At 40.3% G+C, this 27,702-nt stretch overlaps 1 protein-coding gene across 2 annotated transcripts; it reads left to right on the top strand.

The window, feature by feature from the left end:
- Positions 1-6,005: 6,005 nt before the first annotated feature.
- On the top strand, positions 6,006-25,883 carry Wat (worker-enriched antennal transcript). 2 transcript variants are annotated; one of them, XM_086902377.1, is made up of 4 exons: positions 6,006-6,331; positions 18,256-18,385; positions 21,187-21,285; positions 25,610-25,883. In XM_086902377.1, exons 1-4 carry the CDS (start codon positions 6,320-6,322, stop codon positions 25,633-25,635), a joined length of 267 nt encoding a protein of 88 aa, XP_086758503.1. In that variant the 5' UTR covers positions 6,006-6,319; the 3' UTR covers positions 25,636-25,883. The 2 variants fall into 2 exon arrangements, with proteins under 2 accessions (XP_086758503.1, XP_003696068.1); XM_003696020.4 differs by lacking the exon at positions 6,006-6,331 and adding an exon at positions 6,736-6,987.
- The last annotated feature ends 1,819 nt before the right edge of the window (positions 25,884-27,702 follow it).

Here is a 27,702-nt window from a genome sequence, read left to right as displayed (position 1 = left end):
CTGCGGTGAATCTAATATCGAATCCCATCAATCCTTGACCTTTCCACTCGTGATGGATTATTATTTTTTTCGACAATTCGCCAAAGTTTCCTCGTACGAGGGATATTTCTCCCGAGGTCTCTCGTAAAATTACCGTGGGTGACGAAAAAAAAAAAAAAAAAAAATGGTCGAGGCTCAGGGTTAAAGAGATCGAAAGCTTTCCCGGAGGAGACACGAGGGAGATGGAAAATGGAGCTAACGAGGCAGTTGGCGCGAAGGCAACGAGGCGGCCTCATAAAAGGTGCATTCGTATTGCTAATTGCGTCTTCGGTGGGCTGCACCGCCTTCCGAGTAACAAACCGGCAATTTACTCGCTGCGTCACGCGCATCGAACGTCCATGAGCTGAATTCGTCCACAACGGAAGCCCACGAAACGGCCGCTTCCGGCTGCCGTTGCTCGAGAACTCGGCAAATTTTGCGAATTCGCGCCTTGATCTGAATAACGTGTATCGCGAAATAAACAATCCAGACCTGGCCACGTTTTCGTTTTGAAAACGAACGGATAGAAGATCGGAGAGGAATCGTTTCGAGATTATTTTATTATCGCTCGAGATACGAATAATTCGACGCGTTAAATGTTGTCTCGTTTGACCAAATGGATAAGATTTTTCGAATATTCTTCATTCGAATGATGTTCGAGTCAGATTTCCGTCTACGCAAGGTGTTTCTGATTCATCGTGCGATTCGTGGTACTGGTACAAAACGTTCACTCATATGCAGGTCGTGGAACGTGACTGTTGCACTGTTCCGGAACACGAGCGAACCTTTCTATAAATTAAACCGAGACGAATCCGACGGATCAAGGATCAAGAGCCTGGGTGGGTGGTTTACGGCCGGTCGCGATTCAATACCGATTTCGATCCCCTTAACTTCGATTTCACCGTGTTTGGATTTCACGTCAGTTGTGCAGCGAATGGAACTCGTTCTCGAAACAAATTGATTTTAAATTAAAACGAAGAAGTTGAAAGCTTGGATTCCACTTTTTTCCACCGTTGGAAAGAGAACGACGACGAAAGAGAAGTTGGAAAGGGAATGTTGGATTTAACGAGAACTTAAGGAGGCGCTTAACGATGCGCGCGACGTGGCTCGATTTCCAATGAATCGGCGGTTTTAATCGGATCGTTTGAAATCCGAACACTTGGATAAAGGACTCGGCGACAAATGGAGCACCTTGCAACTTCGTACGAAATCAGAATGCAAGGTGTTCGCCTTCTACGCGGCCTGGAAAACTTTATTCAGAATTGTTCCGTGTCTCGAATAAACACGCAAATGATGTTCGCGGAGATCTTGATCCAATTAATCGTAATTATCCGATAATCGATACTCCTTCGATCGATGATGATTTAATCCGTTAGGGGGAAAAAAAAAACATTTAGTCAATGATAGCGTGTTCCAAGTGAATCAGTCGAGGACAACTACCGTTTAAACTATCCGTTCCTATATCGATATCATTTTGAACCGCGATCAAACCTTTCGATCTGTCGCTACAAGTAAAAGTTGAATATATAAATAGAAACAGTTGTGGAATATAAATAGAATATCTCTCGATTGCTCAACAGAAAGGTTAATTATACATCACACCTTGAATATATACAAGAAATCTTAATATGCAAAGTGTGATTTGACGCTACGCTATTCCAGGCTTGAGCAGTAAATTTCAATTTATTCTTTTTTCTTTTCTTTTCTTTCTTTCTTTTTTATTATAGCCAGTTTGATTACAAAATAAATTTTCCCTCTAATGACGAAATTTTTCCAGTCAATACGGTTTCTCGCGAGCCCATCGCTATGATTAATCATACGAATGATGTCGCGTGGCACGCGCGAATCCAACAGATTGAGCATCGGCAGGGCATTAATTAAGGCCACGCACGAAGAGTCGTAACATCTGTACTGTTACCCGTTCATTTTTCTCGCTAATCCAATGACTAAACCCTCGTTAGACTTTCATAAGAATCCTTAGCGACCGGACAATTAATTTTCCAATTTTACGACGATATATCTCTCGCTAATTGCACAATCCATCGTCGTTCCTCCACTTTGGCCTTCGTTCCCCTCATTTTTTTCTTTTTTTTCTTCCCCCTCTTTTCCCTCTTGCTCCTGATCTCTCTCGTTCCTGGTATATTTCCGTTCTTTTCTCTCGATCGAATAGGCCGGTTTAATAAACGAAACGATTATTGAAAATGTAACGAAGGACGGTAGAGCTATTCAGGTCCATCAAGGCCCAAACCGACGGGTATCAACGGGTATAACGATCGTCGAAAATAACGTAATCGTACACCGATTACGCTTTACATTATATACAATGAGTCATAGTTTTGATTACACCTTTCCTTTCGATAAGTGGCACGTGTCTCGTGGAAAAGGTCGCGTAGTGTAAAACGAGTAATTTCTTCTTCACAATCGACTTTCAATTTTGCGCGATATTACACGTTATATACGTGTTATGTAATAACGTGTAATCAAAAATAACTCGATCAAGAGTTGACTCGCGAGAACGGTGATTGCTCTTCACACGCATTCTTTCCGAACGACAAACTTCTTGACAAACGAGGAGGGATAATATTGATTGAACGTAATGAAAGGATTGGAGGGTTAAAATCTTCAAACGTTGCGAAATTAAATAATTTATTTCGTTTAGAGGCAAAAAAAAAAAACGATCGTTTATCAGATAACTTTGTCGAAAACTTAATCGAAAACAAGTTTACAGATCTGAGTATTCACAGATGCATCGTGGAAGGAGGGAACGGTATGCGTGTAAATTACCAAGAACAGGTTTCAAAGATTAAAATACGCACGTGATTCCTCGATCTAGATTCCTCGAGCGTATAAGAATAAACAACGTTTCCTTCGAAGTCGTCCGTAAGATTCCATTACAGTTTCGAAGAGATACATATTCACAATTATAAAATAATTATCGCAAAGAAGAATTTCTTTTTTTTTGATCTTCTGCAAGATCAGTCGCTCTGAGAGCTATACTTTTCTCGAACATTCATCGTGAAACGATTTTTCATATGAAATAAGAAGGTTCGAGTGAGAATTTTTGATCCACGCAATATGCTTCACGGTGTGATTTGACCTCGAACGATGGGTGGATCGATATTTAGGAGATATCGCAATCGTTCAAGGATTAACAGCGCCCATGATGTTGGAAAGCACTGGTCATTTCCTTGCGGCTAAAAATTGCGCTAATTATCGGGTTAAGGTCGATAATTCCATTTTTGACGAAGGTCAAGAAATCATCCACGCGTAGGCACGTAGTAGGTTTAACCCTTGTTTCTTAATTTTAGTCAGAATATCGACGACGAATGAGACATTTACCTACTTACTGACTTACATTTTTGAATAATAAAATCATTCTTCTAGGAATTGACTTATATAACTTTTACATTATTGTAAGAACATTCTAATTACCCATAATTACTCATCATTACTCGTACATCGTAATTCAAACATTTTAAAACGATTATTCTATTGTAATTTATTCCTTCCTTAACGTGATTGGCAATTTAATTCAATGCTAGTATTAATCGATATTTAATATGCTAAATTTATTCTTTTAAATCAATTATTATCTATTATCAAACAAAATTTCTCAAGTAGAAAACATACGTACATACATGCATGCATACGTATTAAACAAATTAATAATTAACAGAGTTAAGAAAGAGTTAAAAAATTCGTTTGAAATTAAAAAATTGCCTCGATCGTAACGAAATAACAAAAAAAATTCATTCCTCTTTCAATAATTAACTATCGTGGAACTATATAAATCATAGAAATTTAGATAAAGAGATAATTTTGCGTGATAAATCTTGCGATATCCTTGCTACTCGTAACTACCAGTTAGTCACTTATACTTATATAATAACGCGATATAATAACAGCAATCTTGCTTTAATCGAATCATTATGGATCGTTATTTTTTTTTCAATATCGGCAAATCGATGTAACTGAATGGAAACAGAACCTTGTTCCATTTCAGTCCCGCTTTATCCTTTCCTGCTTTCACGAAGAGACAATTCCTGCGAGGTGAAAGGACAAGGATCGATCCTCAAATTCGGCCTCGATGAAAAAAAAAAAAAAAAAGAAAAGGAGAGAATCGAATTCCCTTGAATCCACCATTGAATTTCCACACGGAGACGCAGAATGCTCGGCCTCGAAATCGTTACACGCGAGAAAGAAGCGAGAAATGGCTTCTTGCGTATGGAATCCCGCGATAATCGGATGACACCGATTTATTCCCCGCCCGAGATTTATCGCCGGAAATTATGCGAACTTCTTGGGAACTTGTTGGCGAGCTCTCGATGAGATTATTCTTGGGACTAATTGCCCTCCTCCTTCGCGTTGCTCGTTTGTTTGATAAAAGCTGCGGTAATTCGAGATACCGAAGAATCTTGGACGATGATCTTTCGTTACGAAAATTGCGAAATGAAATTGTATTTGCATTTAAAATATGTTTTTTCTATAAATCGAGGAAGGATTTATGTTTAGAAAATTTTACATCGTATCATTTATAACTCTGATCTCGAACATTTGATGAGATATAAGTGAAATAGTATATTGGAATTGTTATTTTATCAACGAGAATCGTTGAGGAAGAGATTCAAGGAAATACGAATGATTTGATTCAGGACCATCATATTTTTTTGTTTTCAAAAATTGTCTCAATTGTTTTCGAGAATAAAATCGCAAAAATAACGACGACGAATCGACAAGAATACATCACTTCTTTTTAAATAAATAATAATTTTATTTTGAAAAGGCATCGAATTAATTTCCAGAGCGATACGCATTATTCGTCTCGTCGTTTATTTTACAAAGTATAAAAGATTCTTCGTACAATGGGACAGTGTCTCTTCAGACATCGTACCAAAACACGATTTTTTTTCCTTTTTTTTTTTTTTTTTTTTCTCTGCTCTGAATATTCTCTCAAATCCCAGACGATGGAGAGAAGAAAAGAAAAGACAGATTTCCCATTCAAGAGGTCTCTATTCTTCACTTTTATCACGAGGATCGTCGCGTCAGCGCGAATCTCTGGCGCTTTTTTCTTTTTCTTTTTTCAGCGTGACGAACCGTGTTGAAGAAGACGTCGCGATAAATCGACCCGTCTAGACCGAGAAAATGGCATCGAGAGTTTCGTGTTTTTGCTCGTGTATTAATTTTGGCCAGGGCGTGACGTTAGTCGCGATAAGATCACGGCTTGAACTCGATCGTGCAGCTCTTGCAACCGCGTACTTGACGTCATTAAGTCTTGAATCCGGATTCCGATCGCGATACGGTGTAATCGTAATATGGAATCGTCATCGGAATATGTCGAATGCTTTAATTAAGATGGCATGGATAATCAACGGTAATTCGATTTTGCAATGGAAATCCCGTGCCCTCGAGTACCGATTTTTTTCTCTTTCTCCGTGATGCTTAGCGGTTAAATCGATGGAGATTCGATGGATGAGATTCGAATGAAAATGCAGTTTCAACAGATATTTTAAGAACGACTTGCGTTCAATATTCAAACTTACTTCTTCATTTCGATAATTTTTCAAATAATATTCCAAGCTTGAAGCGTAAAACGGAGTATGGAACAGCAGCATCGATCCTTTCTCATTTTTCTACGTTAAATCGTCGTCAAGACATAACCCTTGCTTATTATCATTCAAAATCGTGCCCAATAATCTCAACGAATTTTCGATAATATTTCAAGAAAGCCGGTAGCAAAACGCTCGTAGTCGTCGAGCTGGAACTAGACGACTAACGCGCAAACGAGGAAGACACGGTTTCTCTCACGATCGATGGGAAGAGATAACGCAAGAAGCGGCGAATCCGAGGAGCGCCGATTTCCCCGAAGCGATGGTGTCCTTGACCATCGTCAAGGGCCCGTTCCAGAGGGGGTTCGGTCCAGAGGGGGATCAAGAGGGACGGTGGCCTCCAGCGGCGACATATAAGTCTCAGGAGCACTCCCCACCTCGCGTCAAACGTTCCCGGTACGGCAAGCGCGCGGTATACACCTACGATCCACCTTTTATCGTTTCCTCCTCTGCTTAGGCCCGCGAGTCCTAGCCTCGGCGGCGAGCTTACCACGGATAGGAGGGAGAGACATACCTGTTGTTCAGCCAACGGTGTAACGAGAACGTGGCGGAGGAACACGCATCATCGTGCCTGTATCGAGCTAAACTCGCAGCACTGCATTATCAGTTCTCCTCACCGCGCGGATTTCAAGAGAGCCGTCTCTGTTGAGCGTCGTCGCGTGTTGGTCGAATTCGTTTCCACTTTTGAACGGACCATGATGAGGATCGTAAGTAATATTGCGTATATCCGTGAACGACGGGTGTGACGACACAGTGTTTTATACTTTCTTGAACGAACTCCGTTGGAGCCACGATATCTACGAGTGAAAGTAAGAGAAAAATGTTACGTATTTTCATTTCTGGATTCACCACGCTCTGGATTCGATCGCGTCGTATCCTCGACTCGAAAAAAAAAAAAAAAAAGAACGCTTTGAACGAGAAAGTTGGAGTTGTGACGATGATCGAAATAAAATCGTTAATGAATCGTCGTATCGTCGCGTTTTCTTCTCGTTTTCGTCGAACAGAATTAAGAAACACCCCGCGCGGAAGAGGTCCGTGCGAACGGGGAAGGGAAGCTTTGCGCTCGGTGTTGGGCCCGCGTGCGATTAATTGGAGGGGCGGCGGTATCGGTGGGGGAGACTTTCGCGGGAGACTAGATCGCGCGCTTTTATATAGCGAAGCAATATCGCGAGCTCCCTGTTCGATCGATCGTCTCTCGGAGAAGTCTCGGTGGTCGGTGCTCGGTTCGGCACATGACTCGTTACATCGGAACACGTGAGCGAGTAATTCGTTCCCCCATTGCAGTTCCCGGGGAAATGAGGTGTTTGACTGGATATCGTCGGTAGTCGGATCGAGGATCACACGCAGGATGACACTGTTCCAAGTGAGAATAGATTAATTAATCGAGTTGAAAATAAAATAATCGTAATATTTTTTGAACGGACAATCGATTCGAACTTTTTTCGTAAATTTTGAGATCGATGATCGAAGTTATATGATTCTCTGGTCCGTTTTCGTTTCGCTCGAGATTTTTTATGCACGTTAGCCACGATCGAGGCTAAGAAGCCTATCTTTGAGAGGCCTTTCACGCGCGCGCTTTCTACGATTTTCGATCTCAAATTACTTGCCGCGCGATGAAAATCGTGTCCAACCATCAATCTTAATTGTTCGATAAAAGTGTGTTATCGTCTCGAGTATCTAACTCGCGATAGAGATCTAGAGAGAGCACCATCCTCGTCGCGATCACGTAAAACGTGCGCATCACGAGATCCTCGCGTATTCCGACTTAACTTTCTACATCCTCGTTTCTGGAACCGTGCCTCGTATCGCGAATCTATGCTTGCAATCGTGCTTATATACTATATATATATATATAGCTAGCTCGACTATCAACATTCTCGTTTCATGGCTCTTATATACGATTATAACATTCGAAAGAAATCGTAGATTTTAAAATAATAATAACTCTATAATATTTCTATTTTTATCTTCCGTATATGCTATTATAATTGCCGGTAGATTTATTTCCAGAAAAAGTTCGTTAGCTTCTCTTCCTTCTATCCACTATAATACAATATTTCCAAATTTTCTTCCTCCTCCTGTTCTCATTCTAATTATTACAAAAGTAGGTCGCGAATTTAGTTTCGAAACTTCATTTCTCTCGCTATCGTCCTCGATACTTTTCGAAACATCTTCTTCGTTCTTCATTATTGTAACGGTTCTATTCCTTGGTGATTTAATTCGAAAGTTTCGGAAGTTGGTTTAATAACTTCTCCGTCACTTTCTTTTAACCAAGATTCTTCTTCGTTGCGCTCCTTCTTTATTATCGCTTTCGTCACACTTCTTTTCGAGGAGAAAGTAATCGCATCAGTAGATTACGTACGGTTAATTACCAAGTCTCCAAGTGTGAAACGGAATACATACGCTCTCTTTCTCTGTTTGCGGAGGAAGGAAGGAGAAGGAAGTTGAACGGACGGAGGAAATCCGGCTCGGATTCATTCACTGGATCTAGCCGGTGGCGAGACAGGTCCATGTCCTTGCCCGGGGCAGTTGTAACGTTCGACTAGCGTCTGCTTCGTCTCTTAACCCATTGCGCAACGCGTATATCACTAGCGGCAACCTGTCTGTCGGGACGATTATCACTCTATCGATCGTTCGATCGATACAAGTTTGATAGAAATTTTAACACACCGTAATGTTTACAGTGTTTTCTTACTTAGTTATATTTTCCATTTTGTAACATATTTTACAATTTTCGTATTGTAATGATAATTTGACAATTTGATATCACGGTTGGATGGTAATATTATCGATTTAACGTAAATTTATCACGTTTCTCATCCAAATCCTTCGTTTTTAAACGTTTCGTTGGTATTTTTTCGCGCTCTTTTAATATCAAATTTGCTCGTCTCTTTAGAATTCTATCGATTCGGCATCTCTGGATTAAATTGTTTGATACAATGTTCTCGTGCGTTCTTGCAAGGATTAAAAAAATGTTCAAAGCGATTTTCCTTAAAATTGTGATATCTGATATCAACGATAACGAAGGAACGTTTCGAAATGTTGAATTAAGAAAGGTGGTTATATTTTGCGGTTGAATCATAGATCGCATGGGTGATTGCGTAAACGAATAATATCCATAGAGGAGATAGAATAAAAAAAGTTCCGGATCAGATCGGAACAATGAGGATAATACGCGTTTCAGCCGCGGGAATTGCTCGTTGTAAAAATTCAATCGAGCATTGTGAAACGAGGACTGAAAACGGCTCAACTTAATTTCTTTTCTGTACTTTTTTGGATTAAATTCGAGTCACGCATGAAAAACGTCATTAATCGGTTTCTAAAACAACCACCGATTTTAGTTAAGATTCAATATTTACAATAAAATTTTTAGAGATTCTGCAAAATTGTTGAACCTCGTTGAAGAAAACTCGTGGAAGGAGGAAAAAATCTATACTCGAAATTCCATCGTGAAAATTTCTTTTTTTAAATATTCCAAAGCGTTATTCCAGAGAACTCGTTCTGCAAAATTTATTGGCAAATAAAAATTTAAAATTGCGCGGAATCAGAAATTAATTTCGAAAGTTAATTTCGATTATTCGATTACGAATTTATTGAAATCGGTTTCTCAAATCGCAATGGATTATTTTATCTCTTAAGTAATTGATTATCCACTTTCTAATCAAATTATCATACCGAATTATCAACAGTGCTGTATTTTAACGATATTCGTGCTATAACCGAATCGAATAAGATGATAAATATATTAATACATCAGTTGTTCTCTGCCAATCATAAATCAGCTGATTTCAAAAAATTCACTGAATCATTCAATCGTCGAGATATAACGTCTCTGTACATAGCCTCAAGTTTGGAAATTGGACGAGAATCGAAGCTAAAAATGGGATTCTTGAAGCAATACCAGAAATCCTATAATAGTATAACGAAACTGGTCAGAGAAATTGCAAAGCAACGAGATACGCGAGTACATTTCGTTTCGGAGGATCTAGTGCGTGAACGACACACGCCAGTCAGTTAGTACCATTATGGTATCTCGAATCGATTTTAGGCCCATTACGATACTGTTTTTTGCCGCGTTTTACGAGGATACGATTTTTCTTCCGATAATGATCGTGATAATATTTCTGTATCGGTTGTGATATTATTTATATACTGCGTTGAAACGGGGGAATTGAGAAATCGACTGTGTTATTACGAGGTGTGACAAAAAGGTTTTATAATTTCGCTGTTCGAAAGAAATGTTGGTCACGTCGACAGCAACGTCGACCGAATAATGTCGATTGTATGCACATACGTAGCAAGAAAAGTTTTACGTGAAACCATTTCTCAAACTTGTAACTTGTTATTTGACCTTTCAAAGATTGGACAGGGTAGCTTGGATGTGCTATTAGTCATACGACAGAGTTGCTTGACTTCGCGATCGTTATCCTTTTCTCTTATCGATAAAACTGTATACCTGAACGCTTGTAAATCATTGAATTAACCTTTCGATGCCGCAGAAATACTTCCTCGTACACTTTCAATAACCATAAATCATGAAACTACGAGGCAGATATTTGAAGCTTTAATCAAGCCACCTTCGTAATCACTTGTTCCGGATGAATTAATAACATTGACTCGGATCAGGAAGGAGCAGTTGTAACGTGTACACGAGCTACACGTTTTCTGCAGGGCGAAAGTGATCGGATTGGAAAGGAGGGGAAGAAAGATCCGTTCACGATCTTTACTTATTTATTTATTTATTTTTTTTCTCGAAAAACAAAAGGCGAACGATGGAAAGGTCCACCACTCCACGCGGAGAAATGAGAATTTTTCCTCGATTGAGCGTTGAACCGTGACCACGATCGGAAGTATCCCTTTCTTTCCTCAATTCTCAGCCAACCAGTTTACACCCTTTTCGCCTCGAGAGTGACATAACAGCGAATGTAGCAACCGCGATCGAGTTAATTATTCACGGTCTAATAGAAGAACCGGTATATAAACGATACTTGATACTCCACTCTGTTGTGGAGAACTTTGGAGGATAAAATGAGATAACGTGAAATGGAAAGTTGCGAATTAAATTACGTTATGCGCGATGCCAAAATGACGCGAGCGAAAGAATGGAGTTGGAATACTTATATCGGGGAAATTTTGAAAGAAGGTTTACCACGGGATAGAAATTCAATAGATATAAACTGGTTCGCAGCCGTTCCACTTTCTAATTGCGAACACCGTTCGCTTTTTCAACACCTTTGGCCCTCGTTTCGCGAAATAACTGGCCCACCGCCAACGATAAGATTGAAAAGATTGCGCGACACAAGCGAGGATGAAACAGCGATCGCTTTCACTCGATGCTAGAATTTTACAAAAGGTTCGTGACATCTGTCGGACGTCTATCAGGGAACACTGTCTGTTTCCATTTTCGCTGCATTTTCGTGAACACCACTTGTAATTAAATATTCGCTCAAGAATCTCGAATCTGATCGCAATTACGACAAGATCTCATCTCGTCGAACGTCTCTGAAATACAACAATGGTCCTTTGTTGCGTTCCCTCTTTCTCTTTCTCTCGACATTCTACTTCGAAATTATAATCGGGGGATATCGTACGCGGATTTCCTAATGAAACGTGACTGTGCTTCCATTAAGAACCACGGAGAACAACATCTATCCGTGACAACGCCTATAGAAACGATCGATCGGGTTTCTCCCCGGTGACGTCGTTTTGCACTCGCATTCCGTCGAATTTTCTGAACGGTCGACCTCGATTATCGCGTTGTGCACGTTGCACAATTCGCCTTTCTCAAAGGACTCTCGGTTCACGTTTCGCAGGAAACGAGTCGGCGCGATGTTTCCTACTTCTTTTGTATTCTCGCGAAACTGTGCCGATGAATTTTCTGTTGTAAGCACTGTTGCATATCTTTATGGTGAAAATTGTGTAGCATTGGATGAGTTTATAATTATTCGTATTTACTTTTACGCGCATAATTTTACGCGAAATGGAATTTTTAGGAAGACTTATACCGATCTGTTGAAATCGAACCAAGTAAGGCGATATATCGAGCAAGCATCGTAGAAATGTCGTAGAAATAGCGTCGTATTCGGCAGCATCGAAAATGAAAAAAAAAAAGAAATCACGAATCAATTCGATTCTCGTCAATTTGACTGTGATGAATCGCGGAGAACTAATCGGAGAAATAACGTAATTTCATTCGACTATTGCAAAAATTGAATATTTCGCGTATATAAAAAAAAAAAAAAAAAAGAAAAATTCAATTTTTCGGTTCGAAAAATGGTAATATATTTTAACGTCGAATATCCTTTCTAAATATTGCGATACAATAGATGCTTTGTTTCCATCGGTAATTAAGAAACGCTTGTGGGGAAATTTCTCTGCAAACTGTGCAATTACACGTACCCGCTTCTCTTTTATAATCGTTTCACCGATGCATGCGAGTGAAAAAAATGGATTTACGAGAAAACAGAAGTTGGTTTACGGCCGTCCTGTCGTTCACCACCAGGACAGGAAAGTAAAAGTGAGAAGATAACATTTTGCACGATGTGGGCGTGTTGTAACAATAGCATAAACCTGAGTCGCGTGTGCACAGTCGCGGGTGCATTCCGCTGTGACAAAAGATATCGGTGTAAACGAACTCGACTCGGTATTCGACTTCTGTTCCTTTGTTCGCGGCCAACAATTGGGCTTTACCTCTTTCTACGAGGATTCGTTCGAGATTGGAGTATAATGACTCCATTATCGATTATCATTGTCGACGAGAAAAACATTTATCGACAATCCCTTAAAACGAATTTAACTTGAAATGTTGCGAACGAGGGAAAATTATCTCGATCGAGAAGAGGACAGAATAAATCTTGTCGGAAAAGAAAGAAGGGAAATTTTTCGTTATCCGTAAAAGTTTCGTGAACGTGATTCAGACAATTTCGCGACACGCCTAATTAAGTTAACGCGTAACGAGTCAATTTCCCGAAGCGATCGTCCCAACGATCCTCTCTTTATTAGAGCTGTCGAGCAAACGAGCTGAAACTCGTAATTGCACCGTTCCGTCCACCACGTTGGAAAACTCGTCGAACTTTCGTTTCGCGAAAGACGTCTTTCTCCGTTACGCAACGCGCACGCATCCTGTTTCTCCGGATGTTTGACCGAGCATCGCCGTTTACTATGCACGAAAACGACGAAAACGAGTTCGAGAGGAAAATGGACATGAAACGCGCGGAAACATTCGGCCGTTTAAACGGTGGTTTCGCCTAGCGGTGGTCTCTACTCTAATGGATTCCATGGTATTTTGTATATGATGCTCGAGATGCATCTCACATGCATCGCACGGCGCGTGGAGAAACTCGAGGAAACTTTGTTTGTGCTTGTAACGATCGAGAGATTCATTGTTTTGACAAGAGAAGGCTGTGGATTTCTCTCTCGTCGAGAGCATCGATGCTTTCGCTTCTTCTCGTTCGATCTCGTGTTAACCGATTCGAAATTTAATTTATAATACTTTCCTGACGATACTTCGAAAATATTCCTTCCAAGATATTGTTACGATCGAATATGAAAGAGGAAAAAATGGATTTTGGAGTATTTCGGTGGTAAAAATCGATGCTCTTCTCTCATCGTCCTAAACCCGAAATAAATGGATTTATTAGATTTAAAAAATATTCGAACTTGTCAGATTCGAATCAATTCGAATGATACAGAGATTTTGTCGGTCACAATCGCTTTTATCGAGTATCATAAATCACAATATTGATATTTATCGTGGAAAATACGAGAGCTGTCCGCCAGATTCGTTCGGACAGATCTACAACTGATATTTGTTATCGATCAAACACAGAAAACATAGATCGTGCTTGCTACTTTTCCCCGATGGCTCGCGCCGAGCGAACGAAATGTCGTAAGAAAAGTATCGCGGAGGAGAACGGGCGAAACTTGCGGTCCGCGGGCGGTTTCGAGCAGATTAGAGGGAAAATAATGAAACGGGCCGACCTGCTATTTTATTGATCGTTCGGTAGAAAGGAGACTGAAATTCTTCCTGGAAATATCCGTGATTTGATAAATCTGTTGCTCGCAGGGATTAGAGGGAAGCTGTGTTCGTGCGTGTGGAAACGTACACCGTGTAATCGTGTATTATCCTTTATTAGTTCACCTTCGATATCGCAACTGTAAACTCCCTCGATCGCGTGCGTATATCACTTATGACGATTGCACGTTTACTCCATGTCGCGCCGAACGTGTAAAATTAAATATAATAACGAAAATTGTGTATGGATGTACGATCATTTTTGCCCGCTTTAACAAGCTGACACCGCGTTGAAAGCGAAGAGTAAAAAGCAACTTCCAACTTTTATCGTAATTAATGAAAAGTACTCTTGGAAAGGACGGAGAATTTTATTCACATGAGAATGTCTACATCCTCCTGTATTATAGTAATCTTTGTCTACTCGTTGTAACGCGCCGGAATCATTTTGTAAATCAAAATTAATGAATGAGGGGAAGCTTATATACAGAAATAGAAACTTTATCTTCAATCTTGAGCGTTACTCAACGTGATTTGTGGCAGAGATGGAATAATCGCGATTATTCCATTTCCATAATTAATATAATTGATCTTTTTTTTTTTTTTTTCTACAAATTCGTCTTTGTAGATACTTGACCTCCATAGTATTGCTCTACACTTTCCATTCTCGAAGAAATTGCAGGCTTCACGAGTGCAACTTGCTGCGATACTTTCCAAGGTACTTCATTGAAACTCGGAGAGGAATTAGCCTCTCGCTCAAGGTTCGAATTCTCGAGCTCCGGTTTGCTCGAAAACCTTTCAAGCAAGCGTGATATTCAAACAAGAATCGGGACACGGTATTAGGTTAGCTGCACGGATATAATTTCACGCGTGAATGATTAATTACATACTTTTTCTAAAAAAAAAAAAAAGAAAAAGAAAAAGAAACAGTCTTAAAATTAACTAAATCGCCACTCTTCTAATTTATAAACATGTTTATCATATTCAGGCGTGGAAAACAGGTTTGGCATAAATTAAATAAATTTCTCAATTTCTAAGATGTACAATTAATTCTGAAAAAAAAAAAGAATGAATGATTTGTTTTTTTAAATTGTTCAACACAAAACCCAGTAATAAATTCCAAGATAAATATCGAAATCCGTCGCTCGCGATGTAATTCATATTTTTCCCGCTTTACAATTTTAAAATAACGACTTATATATATAAGCGGATCTGTATAAACGGAAACGCGCCAATCACGAAATTTATTATTGGATTTTGCTCGCGCAAAAATCTCATTGTGAGCGAATGGTTAAATTACGTAACAGTGTTTGAAATATTCGCCGCTCGAGTCGATTTATTAGGTGTTGATTATTAATCCACGCGTGGAGAACCGCACGCTCTCCGGTTTCTACTTTCCTTCCACATTTCGTGCGCCGCTTCACCCCGACAAATATGCAATGTGATTATTTCGCAACCAGGCATGTTTGTGCGCGGTTCTCCTCGTGATCATCGACGCGCGTTCGTTCAGATATCACCGCGGCGTGATATCTATGGTCACGGTGCGCGCACATGTGTGCCGTGGTTTGTGCCCGACCTCGTGCCTCCGCCACGAGTCGTCTCGAATCCACCACGTCTCTTCCCAGACCGCGTCAATGCCGGTCGAACCGCCTTGAGGACAAACTTGGTCGCTCGAACGTTTATTTCGGTCTAACTTTGTATGCAAAAATCGCCTCGAACACGTTACGGCCGATAATCGATGTTGTATTTTATACACCTCGACCTTGCTTTTCTGGTTTCGAGGAAACGATCTGCTCCGGGAGGAGATCGTCGAAGGAACACAAGTTCAACGTTCCATGCAAAAGTTAATCTCTCGTGCAAATTATATTATAAATTTTATTTATAGTTGTTGCGTGTCCCGTTCCACACCTGTTTTAATTTTGTTACGATCGTTTGTTACACGCAATTACACTAATACGAGTTGTAACGCTTAAATCGCTTCTCACGTCACGAATTCTCATCGCGAATGGAATACATCTACTTCTTTTATATGGTATTTACGTTTTCAAGGAAGGAGCGAGAAATAGCGAGAAACGATAAACATTTCTCTCGATAGCCGGTTTCGTTACGGTGATTACGGCAAATTTATTCGTCCAGCCACCGATCTCTAATTAGAAGCAATGTCGATCAAGGGCCGATCTCTGCGATACTCTATCATTAATCTGTCTTTCCCTCTCTCCGTTTCAATCAATCCCAGTTCAAAGTTGTGACAAGTAAACCCCCAAGTGTGGCGTAATGGGATATCGTCATAGAGAGAGAGAGAGAGTATCTCGTATCTCGGAAAATCAACGTAACGTTCTAGACACGTGGATCTAGTCAACGATTCGAATAGCTTATGAATTTTAAAGGTATGAGATATCGATCTAGAATCGACTTCTCTCGCATATGTAACGGAACTTTATAAAACAGTCAATGAGTTTATGAGTTTTATAGATAGATACGGAAATACTTTATCCATCTAGAATCCGAATGAACAACAAAGTATTAATTACCTTAATGAGTCGATGTTGACTCACGAATTTTTTGATTTATCGCATAAGATTCTTCGTCTGTTATATAGAGCTGTCTACGCGATCAGTTATAGTATATAATGGAGCAGCAATTAATCGCCTTGACATTGCGACAAGCGTGAAGAAAGAAATCGCGAAGCGATGACGTGTCGCGTTGCTCACCTTGCTTTCGATACAGAAAACCGATATATATATAATATCTACGTAAGAACGAAGAGCCGCTCGTTCAATCGTTATTTTCGCGCGATTATTCAAACGCGATTATCCAACCCGTTCCCAAGCTCGTAGGTTGGATGAGATGATCGCGTAGCGTGTAACGATTTCGTCAGATTTTACGTAAGAATCGGATGAAAAGAGATGATCGGAAGATGGATACAAATCGGCTTTCTTCGCGGCTCGCCTCGACCGAACCGCGTGGAATTCAAGATACGAAATCGGATTTTGGTTGGTAACGGCCGAGTTTACGACACGTTTACGACACAGCACGTTCCCTTTTCAAAGCCTTTCTTCGAGCACGCGATGTCTCGTGAGCTGATAACGAGTTGGGAATATTTATCGCTTTTTGCGGAAACGGATCGGGGGATCTGTCGCAACTGTTGTTGCTCGCTCTGTCGAAACTTGGGTACAAGGGAGCAATTAACAACAAGTTGCTTTTTCAACGAGGTGAAAAAGGAACGGGAAGTGTTATTTGTCGACGTTTTCAATTCGCGTTAGAAATATTTTATACTAGAACCGAATTCTTTATTTCCTAACACTTTTGACATTTATGACTTTAATGAATCCTTACAATTCCTTCTTTATTTCTAGATTTCTTTCAAATGTATATTGTTCGTGTCGTTCGAGCACGGATCGTTTTAACGCGAAATTATCTTTTGATTCGTTAATGGGAGAAAAATATTCGTTGAGCTCGACGATGAGCATTAGTTTTTCAATTATCATCGTGTTATTCAACGAGATTCGATCGTTAAATTTCGAATAATTAAATTTTGAAATTTCAATCTGCGAAATCGACGATTTTTCTCCGTTCCAAACAAATACGAAGACACGGAGGGGAATAGAGAAATGTGCTCGAACGGATCGATTAAAAATCGAACGACTGCAATTTATCGGAGTCGAATCGTTGCGATTTAACGTTCTCCATAATTTATCCCGGTTAATTTATCAAGTAACACTCAGAGATTCTTGCTTAACGGCAATGGAATGTTTAAGGAAGCCAAGAGCCAAGAAATGGAAAACGTTTGAGAGGAGAGATCCGAACGACCTCCTGAAACGATCTCGACCAGAGAGTGGCGACTTTATTCGACGAGTATATTCGCCCCATAAATTATATCGCATTGTTAACCGATAGAGGCTCGTAAAAATTGTCGCATGGAGAAAATTCTCCGCGTACTCGGCTCGAATCGGTCGTCAATCATTGGATCGAGGTTAGAAGTATTTTCAGACCGTCTAACGAAGCTTTCAATTCCCATTTATCGTTGTGTATAACGGAATTTAATGGGGGGCCGTTTCCGGCTTTGCAGAAGTTAAAAGTGGAATCGTCACGATTGTCTCTCATGAGGCTCGATTAAAATTAATTGAAAGGATTGCTATTTTTTTTTTCTTTTTATACTTGTGTTTATATATTTTTCGAAAGTTTTTACACGGAGATTGGGAAACGGTGAAAGTGTCTAATAAATCGGATAGAGGCATAAATCGTTAATAGATTCGATAAGGGAGCGTGTAATTCGGACGTTTGAAGGGAAATTAATAATATCTCGATTGACAGGATCGGTAATTTATTTCATCTTGACAACCGTATTTCTGATGAAATATGAAAATTTGAACGTGAATAACACGGAAATATTCCCTCCCGGTCGAAAGATATCCCACTTATTTATATAAAGTATGATATCTATTTTGAAATTCTAAACGAGATCTATTTTGATCACGAGGGAGGCTGCGTCGATTTTTCGAATTTATATAAATCAGGGAAGGATAATTATCATTATTTTTTCATTACTTTTTCTTTCTATAAGATAAAAAGAAAATCATCCGCATTACACTAAAGATTGAATTAATCTTTCCATTTCAGACAATTCTGATTCTACTGGTTTTCACAGTTCTCGCAGTGGTTTCGTCCCAGGACTACAATCAACTGTTCGCAGGATTCGGACCTTATATTAGGCAAGCGGTAGCGATGCGAGATCCACGATCGAATAGAGGTGAATATGCTAATCCTTTTAACCCGTCGAAATCCTTCGAACCAATTCTCCCCCCCTCCAATAAGCTCGGATTCGACCAACCAGCCAGTCTCGATCGCAGTTCTCCACCTCTAAAACCCCCGTCGGAAATAATCTTCGAGAGTGAGATACGAGATTCGCGAATAATTGGCGGTTAATTCCATTTCCGCTCGAGTTGTTGACGAAGCGTGACGCTCCTGCTAAACGAGATTATTCTCGGATTCTCGTTCGAAGCCAGAAATTACGATCGATGCCGGAACAGGGAACTAATAAACGATAATTTTATAGATATCGAACGGTTATATACTTATATCTATATACACTGATAGAGAACGTTTAAACATATCGATAGTATGTGATTAGAGTAATTCGTGGAGGAAAAGGAAAGTGATCGAAACGAACTCTGAATGGATTTCTGCTCGGTCGATTTCTATTAATAATTATCTATGTTAAAAATTATGAAATTTCTTAGTGAATAAATCGATGGATAAATGTAAACGCAGTGAATATTAAATCGCACATTTAATTTAAACATGTTCAATTGATCTTGGATATCTCGTATTTATGAGCAATGTTGCGAAATAAAAAAGGGGAATGATCGTGTAAACTCCGGATCGATTTTTATTATCATATATCAACAGGTAAAATTATGCAAATTTATTCGTTATCGCATCGAAAGAAAAGAAAAAATAAAAATTTTTTAACAATCTTCAGACTAGATAGATAAATGCAAAGGAATGTTAAATTAACACGTGTAATATTTTAAACACGTGCAATTAATTTTCGAAATTTCACATCTACGAGTTCTCGAAATCGAAGATTAATGGACGAGACGAGAGGCGCTATTTGTTGTATCCCTAATGAGGTATCCTCCATCTCCTCCTATTCTAAGCTGAACGTTGAAGCTTTGACATTTGTCTAGGCGCGTATAATTCGACACACGCCAGGATACGGGATCCTTGCGATCGAGTGGAACGTTTTACGCACGGAATGGGTGTCAAGTTCAAACTCACCTACAATAAATAGCGGCAGGAAAATGTTGCTGACATACCGCCAACTTGTGTTCCGACTGGTCGATTTCTTTTCAACGTGTGTTAGATAATAATTTTTCCTCGAGTGAAATAACTTTTTACACGTAACTCTCCGCCATTCTCCATTTCCAACCGTAACAACGTCATCATCTTTCTTTCGTTGATTCTTTTTTTTTTTCTGAAAGATCGATATTGAAAATTAATAAATTATCAGATATTATATTTCTTTTACAATTACACTAAGAAATTGATTGAAATAAAAAAAAATCAATTTTTTAAATAATATAAAACGATAGAGATTCGAAGTTAAAGAAAGTGCATAAAATTTAACAAAGTGTTAAACATCATCGGGAAGTATATATAAATAATACAATTCGATGATTATAAAAAAAAGAAAAGGAAAAATTAAATATAATCTTAATTCACGGATCGTAAAAGGGAAGTGGTCTCGTAACGACGTTGATAAGTCGGAAATAAATTGGGATGGTGGAACTTCAATCGGGTCGTTCGCATTTCTTAATTAACCGGAACAATTGTGTTCAAACGTGCGCCACGAGGTTTCGTAACAATTTAATCGATAAGGATCGAGCTCGTTGCGTGCGATTTGCACCTCGCGCGCTATTTCCACAGTGGCATCGATTAATAGTCGTTCGGATCGCAAATCACTTCCCGATTCAGACAGATTGCACTGGATCTCCTTGGAAACTCGTTTATAACGAGGTGCTTATAAAATTAACACTCCGTGCAGAATTGCACGGAAGATCAATTATGCGGATTCTCTGCCTTGTACAATCCGCTATTACAATTTAAATTCCTTCGTTCCAAAAAGGTCAGTTTCGAAGATGCACGAAACATTGCGAAAGATGATGAATATTTGCGTTCACGATCGTGATCGAACGATCGATCGAAACTAGATCAAGCATACATCGAAGGAACGAAATAACAATACACGGTGGAATTCTTGTTAAAGGAATTGATAAACGAAATGTTATTATTTAATCATTCGTGTTCGATCTCGTAAACTTCTTTATTACATCGAATTATATTCTTTTTGTTTCTCAGAGTATCGAGTGTGAAGACGTATTCTCGTCATTTTTGTCTGCGTGTCTGTTCAAAATAATATTGAATTCAAAATGACAGTAAAATAATAAAATAGCAAAATATAACGTTCGAATAATTGAATCTTTTGGATAAATCTAAATCTTTGAACGTTATTTATATTCCATTACATCGTATAAGAAAAATACTTTCAAAAGTATCTCTCAGATCAGAAATGGCGATTTCGATCGCAAGCAACGAGCGTGGATTGTAAATTACGCGAAAAATTTCGTAATTTCAAAACGATTCGTGTACTTTTGATAAGATCGCCGTGTAAAACAGCGATTATGGGGATCATCAGAAGCGTGCAGTAGTGTAATTTCATATGTTCTTCGGCTATATCGCATAGCCACGGCTTGACGAGCTCGTTTAAACAACACGGTTTATGATTTTTCATAAACGTTGCACGGGAATGGAGAATGAGTCGAGATGTCGTTTCCGATTGAAATGAAATGGAGAAACGAGAAAAGTACGTCAGATCGAATCAGTATCGAGAAGATGCGAATTTGATTCTTGTACGTCGAATGGTCGAAGAAAGACGACGTTAAAATTTTCGTTCCTCGCGAGACAACTTTCTCTTCCATGATTTCTTCGTTTATTAAAATCTTCGTTTCATATTTCATTATAACAAGAAGAATGAAATTTTTCTTCCAGGTCCGGTACTGTTTCCTCCTGGCCCTCCGCCAAATAACGAGGACACCAGCGGAGTGATAGTGGGCGCGAGTGGATACGGATTCGTGCCGCCCAACCAAGGTAAATCGTCCTTAGGATTCTGAGGAGGAATGCTTGAAGCGTGGCGCGAGAAGCGGAGTGGCGCCAAGTGTCTGCTCCTAAAATCCACCCCTCCACCAAAGATTCAACACGGCGAGCAGTAACACTTTGGGGATGACACTAACCCCGAGCACTTGTCGTCGCCCCTTGTGCACTTAACTTGTGAATAAATCGCTATTTATTTGTTGCCATCTACGTCGAACCTGCCTCCCACCTTCGTTCTTAATCTGCATGACACATCCTTCACTTACCACATGCCTCGAGGAACGAAAATTTGAACGTCATCTTTCGACTTCATTCTTACACCCAAGATCAAATTTACAGCTTCTTGATTATTTCTACGTCTTAGAGATAATGATTTTAAATTTTGAATTGCGAGGAATCATCGTGACTAAGAAGTATCTAATGGAAGATATTCCGTGATTAGCGATTGTGTCGATTCATTGAAATTTATATAATGACTCGTCAATCATTTGAAAATAATATTCATAGCTATTCACAGTTCGAAAAATATTCCTATTTACAACACAAGACGTACGTTCCGGTTTCATTTTAAACGTTAGATAACTTTCTATATTTTTTTCAATTGACGTAGATCATTCTGAACGACGATCCTGAAATTAGATTTAAGAATTGAAACGTTCGATGATTCATGAAAGGCCATTCCATTTAAATCGTGATCGTGAACTCGTCAAGAGCGACGATCCTTCTCCTTGATCTCTATCGAACGTGAAATATCACGCGACGACACGGAAGATCGTGCTTCGATTCTATTCTCTCGACTCATCGACGAAACTTGTAAATATGAAAATGGACAACACTCTTTCAACGCTAATTTTATTATTTCACGTAGCGACGCACTAATACGATTCGTGTTATCGTACATATACGGCTAATCAGCACTTGCCCGATTCACGAATGTGTCTTAACAACACCACTAACAACACGAATCCACGCAAAAGGTATAGAAATTATCGACAATGCACAGGTCTACTATTACCACCATTTTTATCATTTATTTTGAAAAAAAGAAGGAGCCTTTCGAGTCGAAAACAAACAAGAAACCACCCTTGAAATCCTGCAACCCGACAGCGTGATATTTTTCGTGAAAAATCTGTTCGATCCTCGCATAAATCACATCCGTGGAGTAATCCACGTATAAATGGAGGCATCGGGAGCTTTCTCTTCCGGGATGGATTACGATGGATCTTCCTCTCCGACTTGATTCTCGCAGCAAAAGTTAGGAATAAAAATTCTCCCTCGTCTTTCGTTATCGAATTCAATGGCGGCATTCCTCCTCGTTCGATAGAGAGAGGAAGAGAGAGAGAGAGAGAGAGAGAGAGAGAAAGAGGAATACCGGTTTCCCCGAAGAAGAGGCAACCTTGGGATCCACTTGGAGAGCGGGGGTCAGTGAAAGTGATTTCGTTGGCCTCGTGACTTAAACTCGTTTACACGTAACCTCGGCTGAGCTACTTCGCGAAGCGTAACAGGTGTTACGAGGTCAGTTGGGTCGTGACGACAAAATCGTCGTTTTTGGCGACACGAAAATCGTATATATCACTCCGCTGCTGGGGTCAATGATCCGTTCAGGGTCAAGTTCGTGGTTTTCTTTCTTTCTTTCTTTCTTTTTTCTTATAATAAGAGTCTTCACTTCAGTCGTAACGTATCATATTTTCTAATCGAAAGGAAACATTATCGCGTCGAGAAAATAATATTTATGTAATGAAATATTGACAGTTCTTCGTGGATCTTGAAGATGAAAAAGAAGAAAATTAAGAAAATAATAAGTTAATGATGATGATGAACGTTGTTTCTTTAGATGCGATATACAGAAGTAATAAAAAAAAAAAATGATCTAAAAAAAGAAAAGAAAAGAAGAAAATCGTTCAGAAGTTTTGTACGTAATCGAGAGGAAGAATAATTTCGTTCCACGAAATTCAATTTACATTTTTCAATAGCGTAACCCTGAAAACATTGCTAAACAGCCGCGTAACGAGGGCAATTACGAGATTTATAATCGTTAACGAGCGCAATTAAGCATCGTTAGGGACTCGTCGCTAGTTCTTTATCAACGTTGCAAATAAAACTGACTCGTTGCCGCGTATCCTTCTCTTAACGAGACCCTCGTAATGCGATTTCGAGCAATCGGCAAGTTCGAGCTGTTATTCGAACGATCGTGAATTTTTAACGGGCGTAATTTTACAAACACGCGGCCCAAATTGAGACGAGTGTTCGATCCGTGCGCAAAGAGTTCCACGAATCGCATATTATTTATATACGCTGTCATTATGAGTAATAACACTTAATCGAATAGTTAAATGAGGTCATTCGAGAAACTTCCACACCTTGCCTCTGCCTGGAATTTAATTATTATTGCAAACACTTGCTTTTTTTTTTTTTTTTTCTTTAATTCTTTCTTTCCTAACCTTTAGTCGGCATCCGTGTCAGGGCCTCTGGACGAGAGTATCGATTATAATCTGTCAGAGAAGAGTCCAATTTTAAAGTCTAACCTCACACTCTGATTTGAGAGTGTTATTTTTCTAAAATTTTAAGTTTCTGCTACTCTCAAATCTCTGCGATTCTAAAAATTTAGTGCAATCCTGGTTACCACTTGTGCCATAGCTTCCAATAACGAGTCGTTGATTTTTATTACGAAACAATTATTGTAATAAAAAATAAGACTGTTCACATTTCAATCTACGTGTAATATTCGCGCGCGTGGACAAAGGGGATGGATGAAAAATTTTTTCGAAAAGAAATACGCGTTCGTAACAACCGGTTACCAAGAATCATAGAAGATCCGCAGAAATAATATCCATAAACGTTCAGTCGGTTTTCGATTGTCCCTCCAATCTATCCGAACAATAGAACGGAACATCGTTCGCAATGGTTCGTTCGAGATAAGCGGATAGAACGTTGGAACTCGAGAATAGAGAAATAAATCTGCAGCTTTCAACAGCGTCCAGCGTCAGTTATGGCCACTGTATATCTTTTGTTCATTAATGCCTGTATACGGTCACTGGATGGAGCGTAAATCACCAGAAATTGACGGTTGTGCCTTGTCCACGGGAAACGCGTTAAAAGTTCCTCAAAGAGATTGACTGGCCAGATAACCGCGTGAAAAGCAAGAGTCGAGGACCCGTTTTTCTTTCGACGGCGAAGGCGGCTCGTTAACAAACGTATAAAGATGGCCCGTTTCGACATTGTCTGCGCGTTATCGAGCCCTCCTCTTCGCTCGCGGAATAATTGCGCGGAAGGGGCGTAATTACGGGGTAGAAATCGGGGACAAATCCTCCTCCTCCTCCTCCTCCTCCTCGATAGAGGAACGATTTAGGTGTTAATGATACAGTTCTCTGCGAGCGGCTGCCAGTGAAAGCCAGCGATCGTCTCCGAATGTCTATGATCGACAATTGATGGTGTTGGTCTCCGGGGGGGGAGAGGAAATAAGACACTTAGCCGCACGTGTTCCTAACTAGTAGCAGAGCGATCGTTAAACTTGAACCACGCACGATTTCACCTTCGGTTTATATTCTTCTTTCGTATTGTGTGCATCGTATGTTTTCGTTAACATCCATTTCGCGCGAATTCCCCTCGTATTTTCATATTTCAACGAAAAATCGATAGAAGTTGAAAGGAAAAAGAAAAAGAAGAGAAGAGGTCTGCGCTCTCTCCAGTTGTATCACGAGGGAAGGGTTGAATTTACGCATAGGCAGATAGCCAGGCGCCCCTTGGACTGCCTAATGGATCCCTTCTCCTTCCCTGTTGGTTGGTTAACTTTATTGTCAGCGCCGCGGTCGGCCGCAGTGTCGGAGGCAACGGGCAGAAAAGCGAGCACTTAACGTGGTGAAAGGGAGAGGAGAGGATATCGGTGGAAGGGTGACGAGGGTCCTGTAATTAGCAGCTTTGAAGCGGTCCCGTGCCTGACTTCTCATTACCGACGGTCACCTGATTGCTCGCGGAGCTTTGCCGCGCGATTCTTGGCGAAATTATCGCGCGTGATCTCGAGCGGAATGGAACCGCGTCTCTGGACGAGGAAGGGAAACGACGAAGTTTCGAACGTTTCGAACGATCCTGTTCCCCTGGTGTGGTGTCCGCGAAAGTTTGACAGGGTCGAGGGTCGAGGGTCGAGGTAGAAACGCGGGGGTTGGTGCTGTGCAATTTGGGTGAAATTTAACGCTGCCCCAGAAAGAAATTTGGGAGAATTTTATTTGGAGAGGGGATGCGTTTGGTTCGACGAGTTGATTAAATTTGGGAAGGGGAGAAAGTGAATTTGATCGATGATAAATTTTGTTTTGTTTTGTTGCAGCCTTCTATAGGTTCTTTTACTATTAACTACGAACGAAGGATTATCGGAAGGTTGCTGTGTCATCGATGGGGAAGCTGTACGGTAGAGAGTTCTTCTCGAGAATATGGGAAACCGAAGGAAAGGAAGTATCTAGGAGCCACCAACTTTGCATCCGTCCTTGTATTATACGAATCTCCGCAGTGGCTGGATATGTTTCAACACCACCCAGGAGCGCCCTTATATTTGTATTATAAACAATCATTATATCGAACTAATATATCGTTAATGTTTTCTACGACTAGTCTCTCGATATAACGCACGATGAAACCTCTCGATCGACAACATTCGTTACGCTTTAAATAAAAAGAAAAAAGAAGAAGAAGCTAAAATCATCCTCCATTTATAAAACGTTTTTTGTTCTGTCTAAGAACAAATCTACCATCTAATAAGATCTACATTTGACTGAAAGCCTGATCGATTGAAAGGCCTGCTAAGAAACGTTTTTACGCTTCAACATTTACAATCCACCGTAAGGATCGTAAGATTGTAATCTCCGCACAATTTTCCTCGAGCATAAACGTCGGATTAGAAATCGGCTGGAGGAGGATCGATCATGCTCGTTCATCGTGACCCGTTTAAGAGACGCGTGAAATTAACCAGTCGTGGATATGCTAACTTTCCTCCTCCTATCAATCTTGATACACGATCGACGAGAGGTGTTTCCACGATTCGACGTGATTTCTCAAGCGTGCGCGCATGCCTCGTTTACGTTACGTTACGTCACGATCGATCGATCGACGGCGGCGCGGCTCAGTCAGAGACTGCACTTGAAATGGAAACGCGCGCACGGGCGGGAAAATTGGCGGATTGTTCGACTTGCATCTCCGTTCATCGATCACCGAACGATCCGGTTTCGACCGCCGGTCACGGTTGATCGGCACGAAATATCCCCAGCTTGTAAATATTCATGATGTAATAAAATTTTTTTTTTTTTCGTCGAATCGAGAACGCACCCTGATGAAATGGGATGTAAAAACGAGAATTTGTTGCAGACTCTGTTTCGATTCGACGCAATACGTGACGTATTATTTCCACGCGTATTTCAATATTTTTCTTTCCTTTTTAATCGATGCACTCGTCGATATATTATTTATTAAAATCCTCGATACGAATAAGAAGTGGTTTAATACGAAAAAAAAAATATATATATATATATAAGACTTCTATATACGCGACATAATCAGATAACAATCTGATTTTATGAAAGCCTGCTTGACAGGCTCGCGATAAAACCGTGAACCGTGCACTGTCCCCGATCATACACGTATGCAAATTAAGGAAAAGAAATTATTACGAGCCGCTGTTATAGGAGGGAAGGTGAAGGGAAAACGATCGATAGTTGCGAAATTTCACCGATCGTAATTCCCTCCCTCTCGGATTGAAACCTCGTCTAACGATAACGAGGCGCGCTCGAACCCCTCCCCCACTCGCGAGTAATTACCCTTTGATGATCGAGTTCCATTCGCAAAGACGATCTCGTTAGCGTAATTACGTGCAACAGTAACTCGACGCGACGATGGATGGAAACATGTGGGGCAAATTAATCCAGGGAATCGCGCGATTCCGGATCGAGTCGATGAAAGTTGTCGACGAGTTGTGTGTAAAAGAAAAAAGGAAAGGAAAGGAATCGTAAAAGCGATACACTGGTTGTGATTACCACTGTTGCGCGAGATGACACACGGAAGATATCGAGAAATCGAGAAGGTAGAAAGCTTACGTAAAGCTTGTGAACAAAAATTCGAGGTGCGCGAGTTTCCCTCACTGGTCGGCTCAATGGTCGTAAAGGGAGGGAGGCAGCGATCGTTTGGTCGGATCCCGCTCGACGGAATCGTAAAACAAGATTGATTCTCGACGAGAGCGGTGTGGCACGAGTATCGAGTAACCCTCGTCCACTTGGCCAGCGACGAATTAGACGACGGCTTGGCTTAGGGATATTCGAAAGCGTGCGGAGAAACGTTAATGCGTGGTTCTTCATCCCGCGGGGAGAACGGAATCGAGGACGGTCTCGGCAAGCTAATGGCTGACTCAGCGCGGTTAATCTCCCCCCTCGTGAA

The sequence above is a fragment of the Apis florea genome, unplaced genomic scaffold (genome assembly GCF_048593485.1).
Source record: "Apis florea isolate Af1SG1 unplaced genomic scaffold, ASM4859348v1 contig_2272_pilon, whole genome shotgun sequence".
Lineage (NCBI taxonomy): Eukaryota > Metazoa > Arthropoda > Insecta > Hymenoptera > Apidae > Apis > Apis florea.
This window is presented reverse-complemented; position numbering and strand designations above follow the sequence as displayed.

Coding starts and splice junctions, on each gene's coding strand:
- Wat (XM_003696020.4), top strand. Junction 18,386..21,186: donor AGATCCACGATCGAATAGAG/GTGAATATGCTA, acceptor TTTTTCTTCCAG/GTCCGGTACTGTTTCCTCCT. Junction 21,286..25,609: donor ATTCGTGCCGCCCAACCAAG/GTAAATCGTCCT, acceptor GTTTTGTTGCAG/CCTTCTATAGGTTCTTTTAC.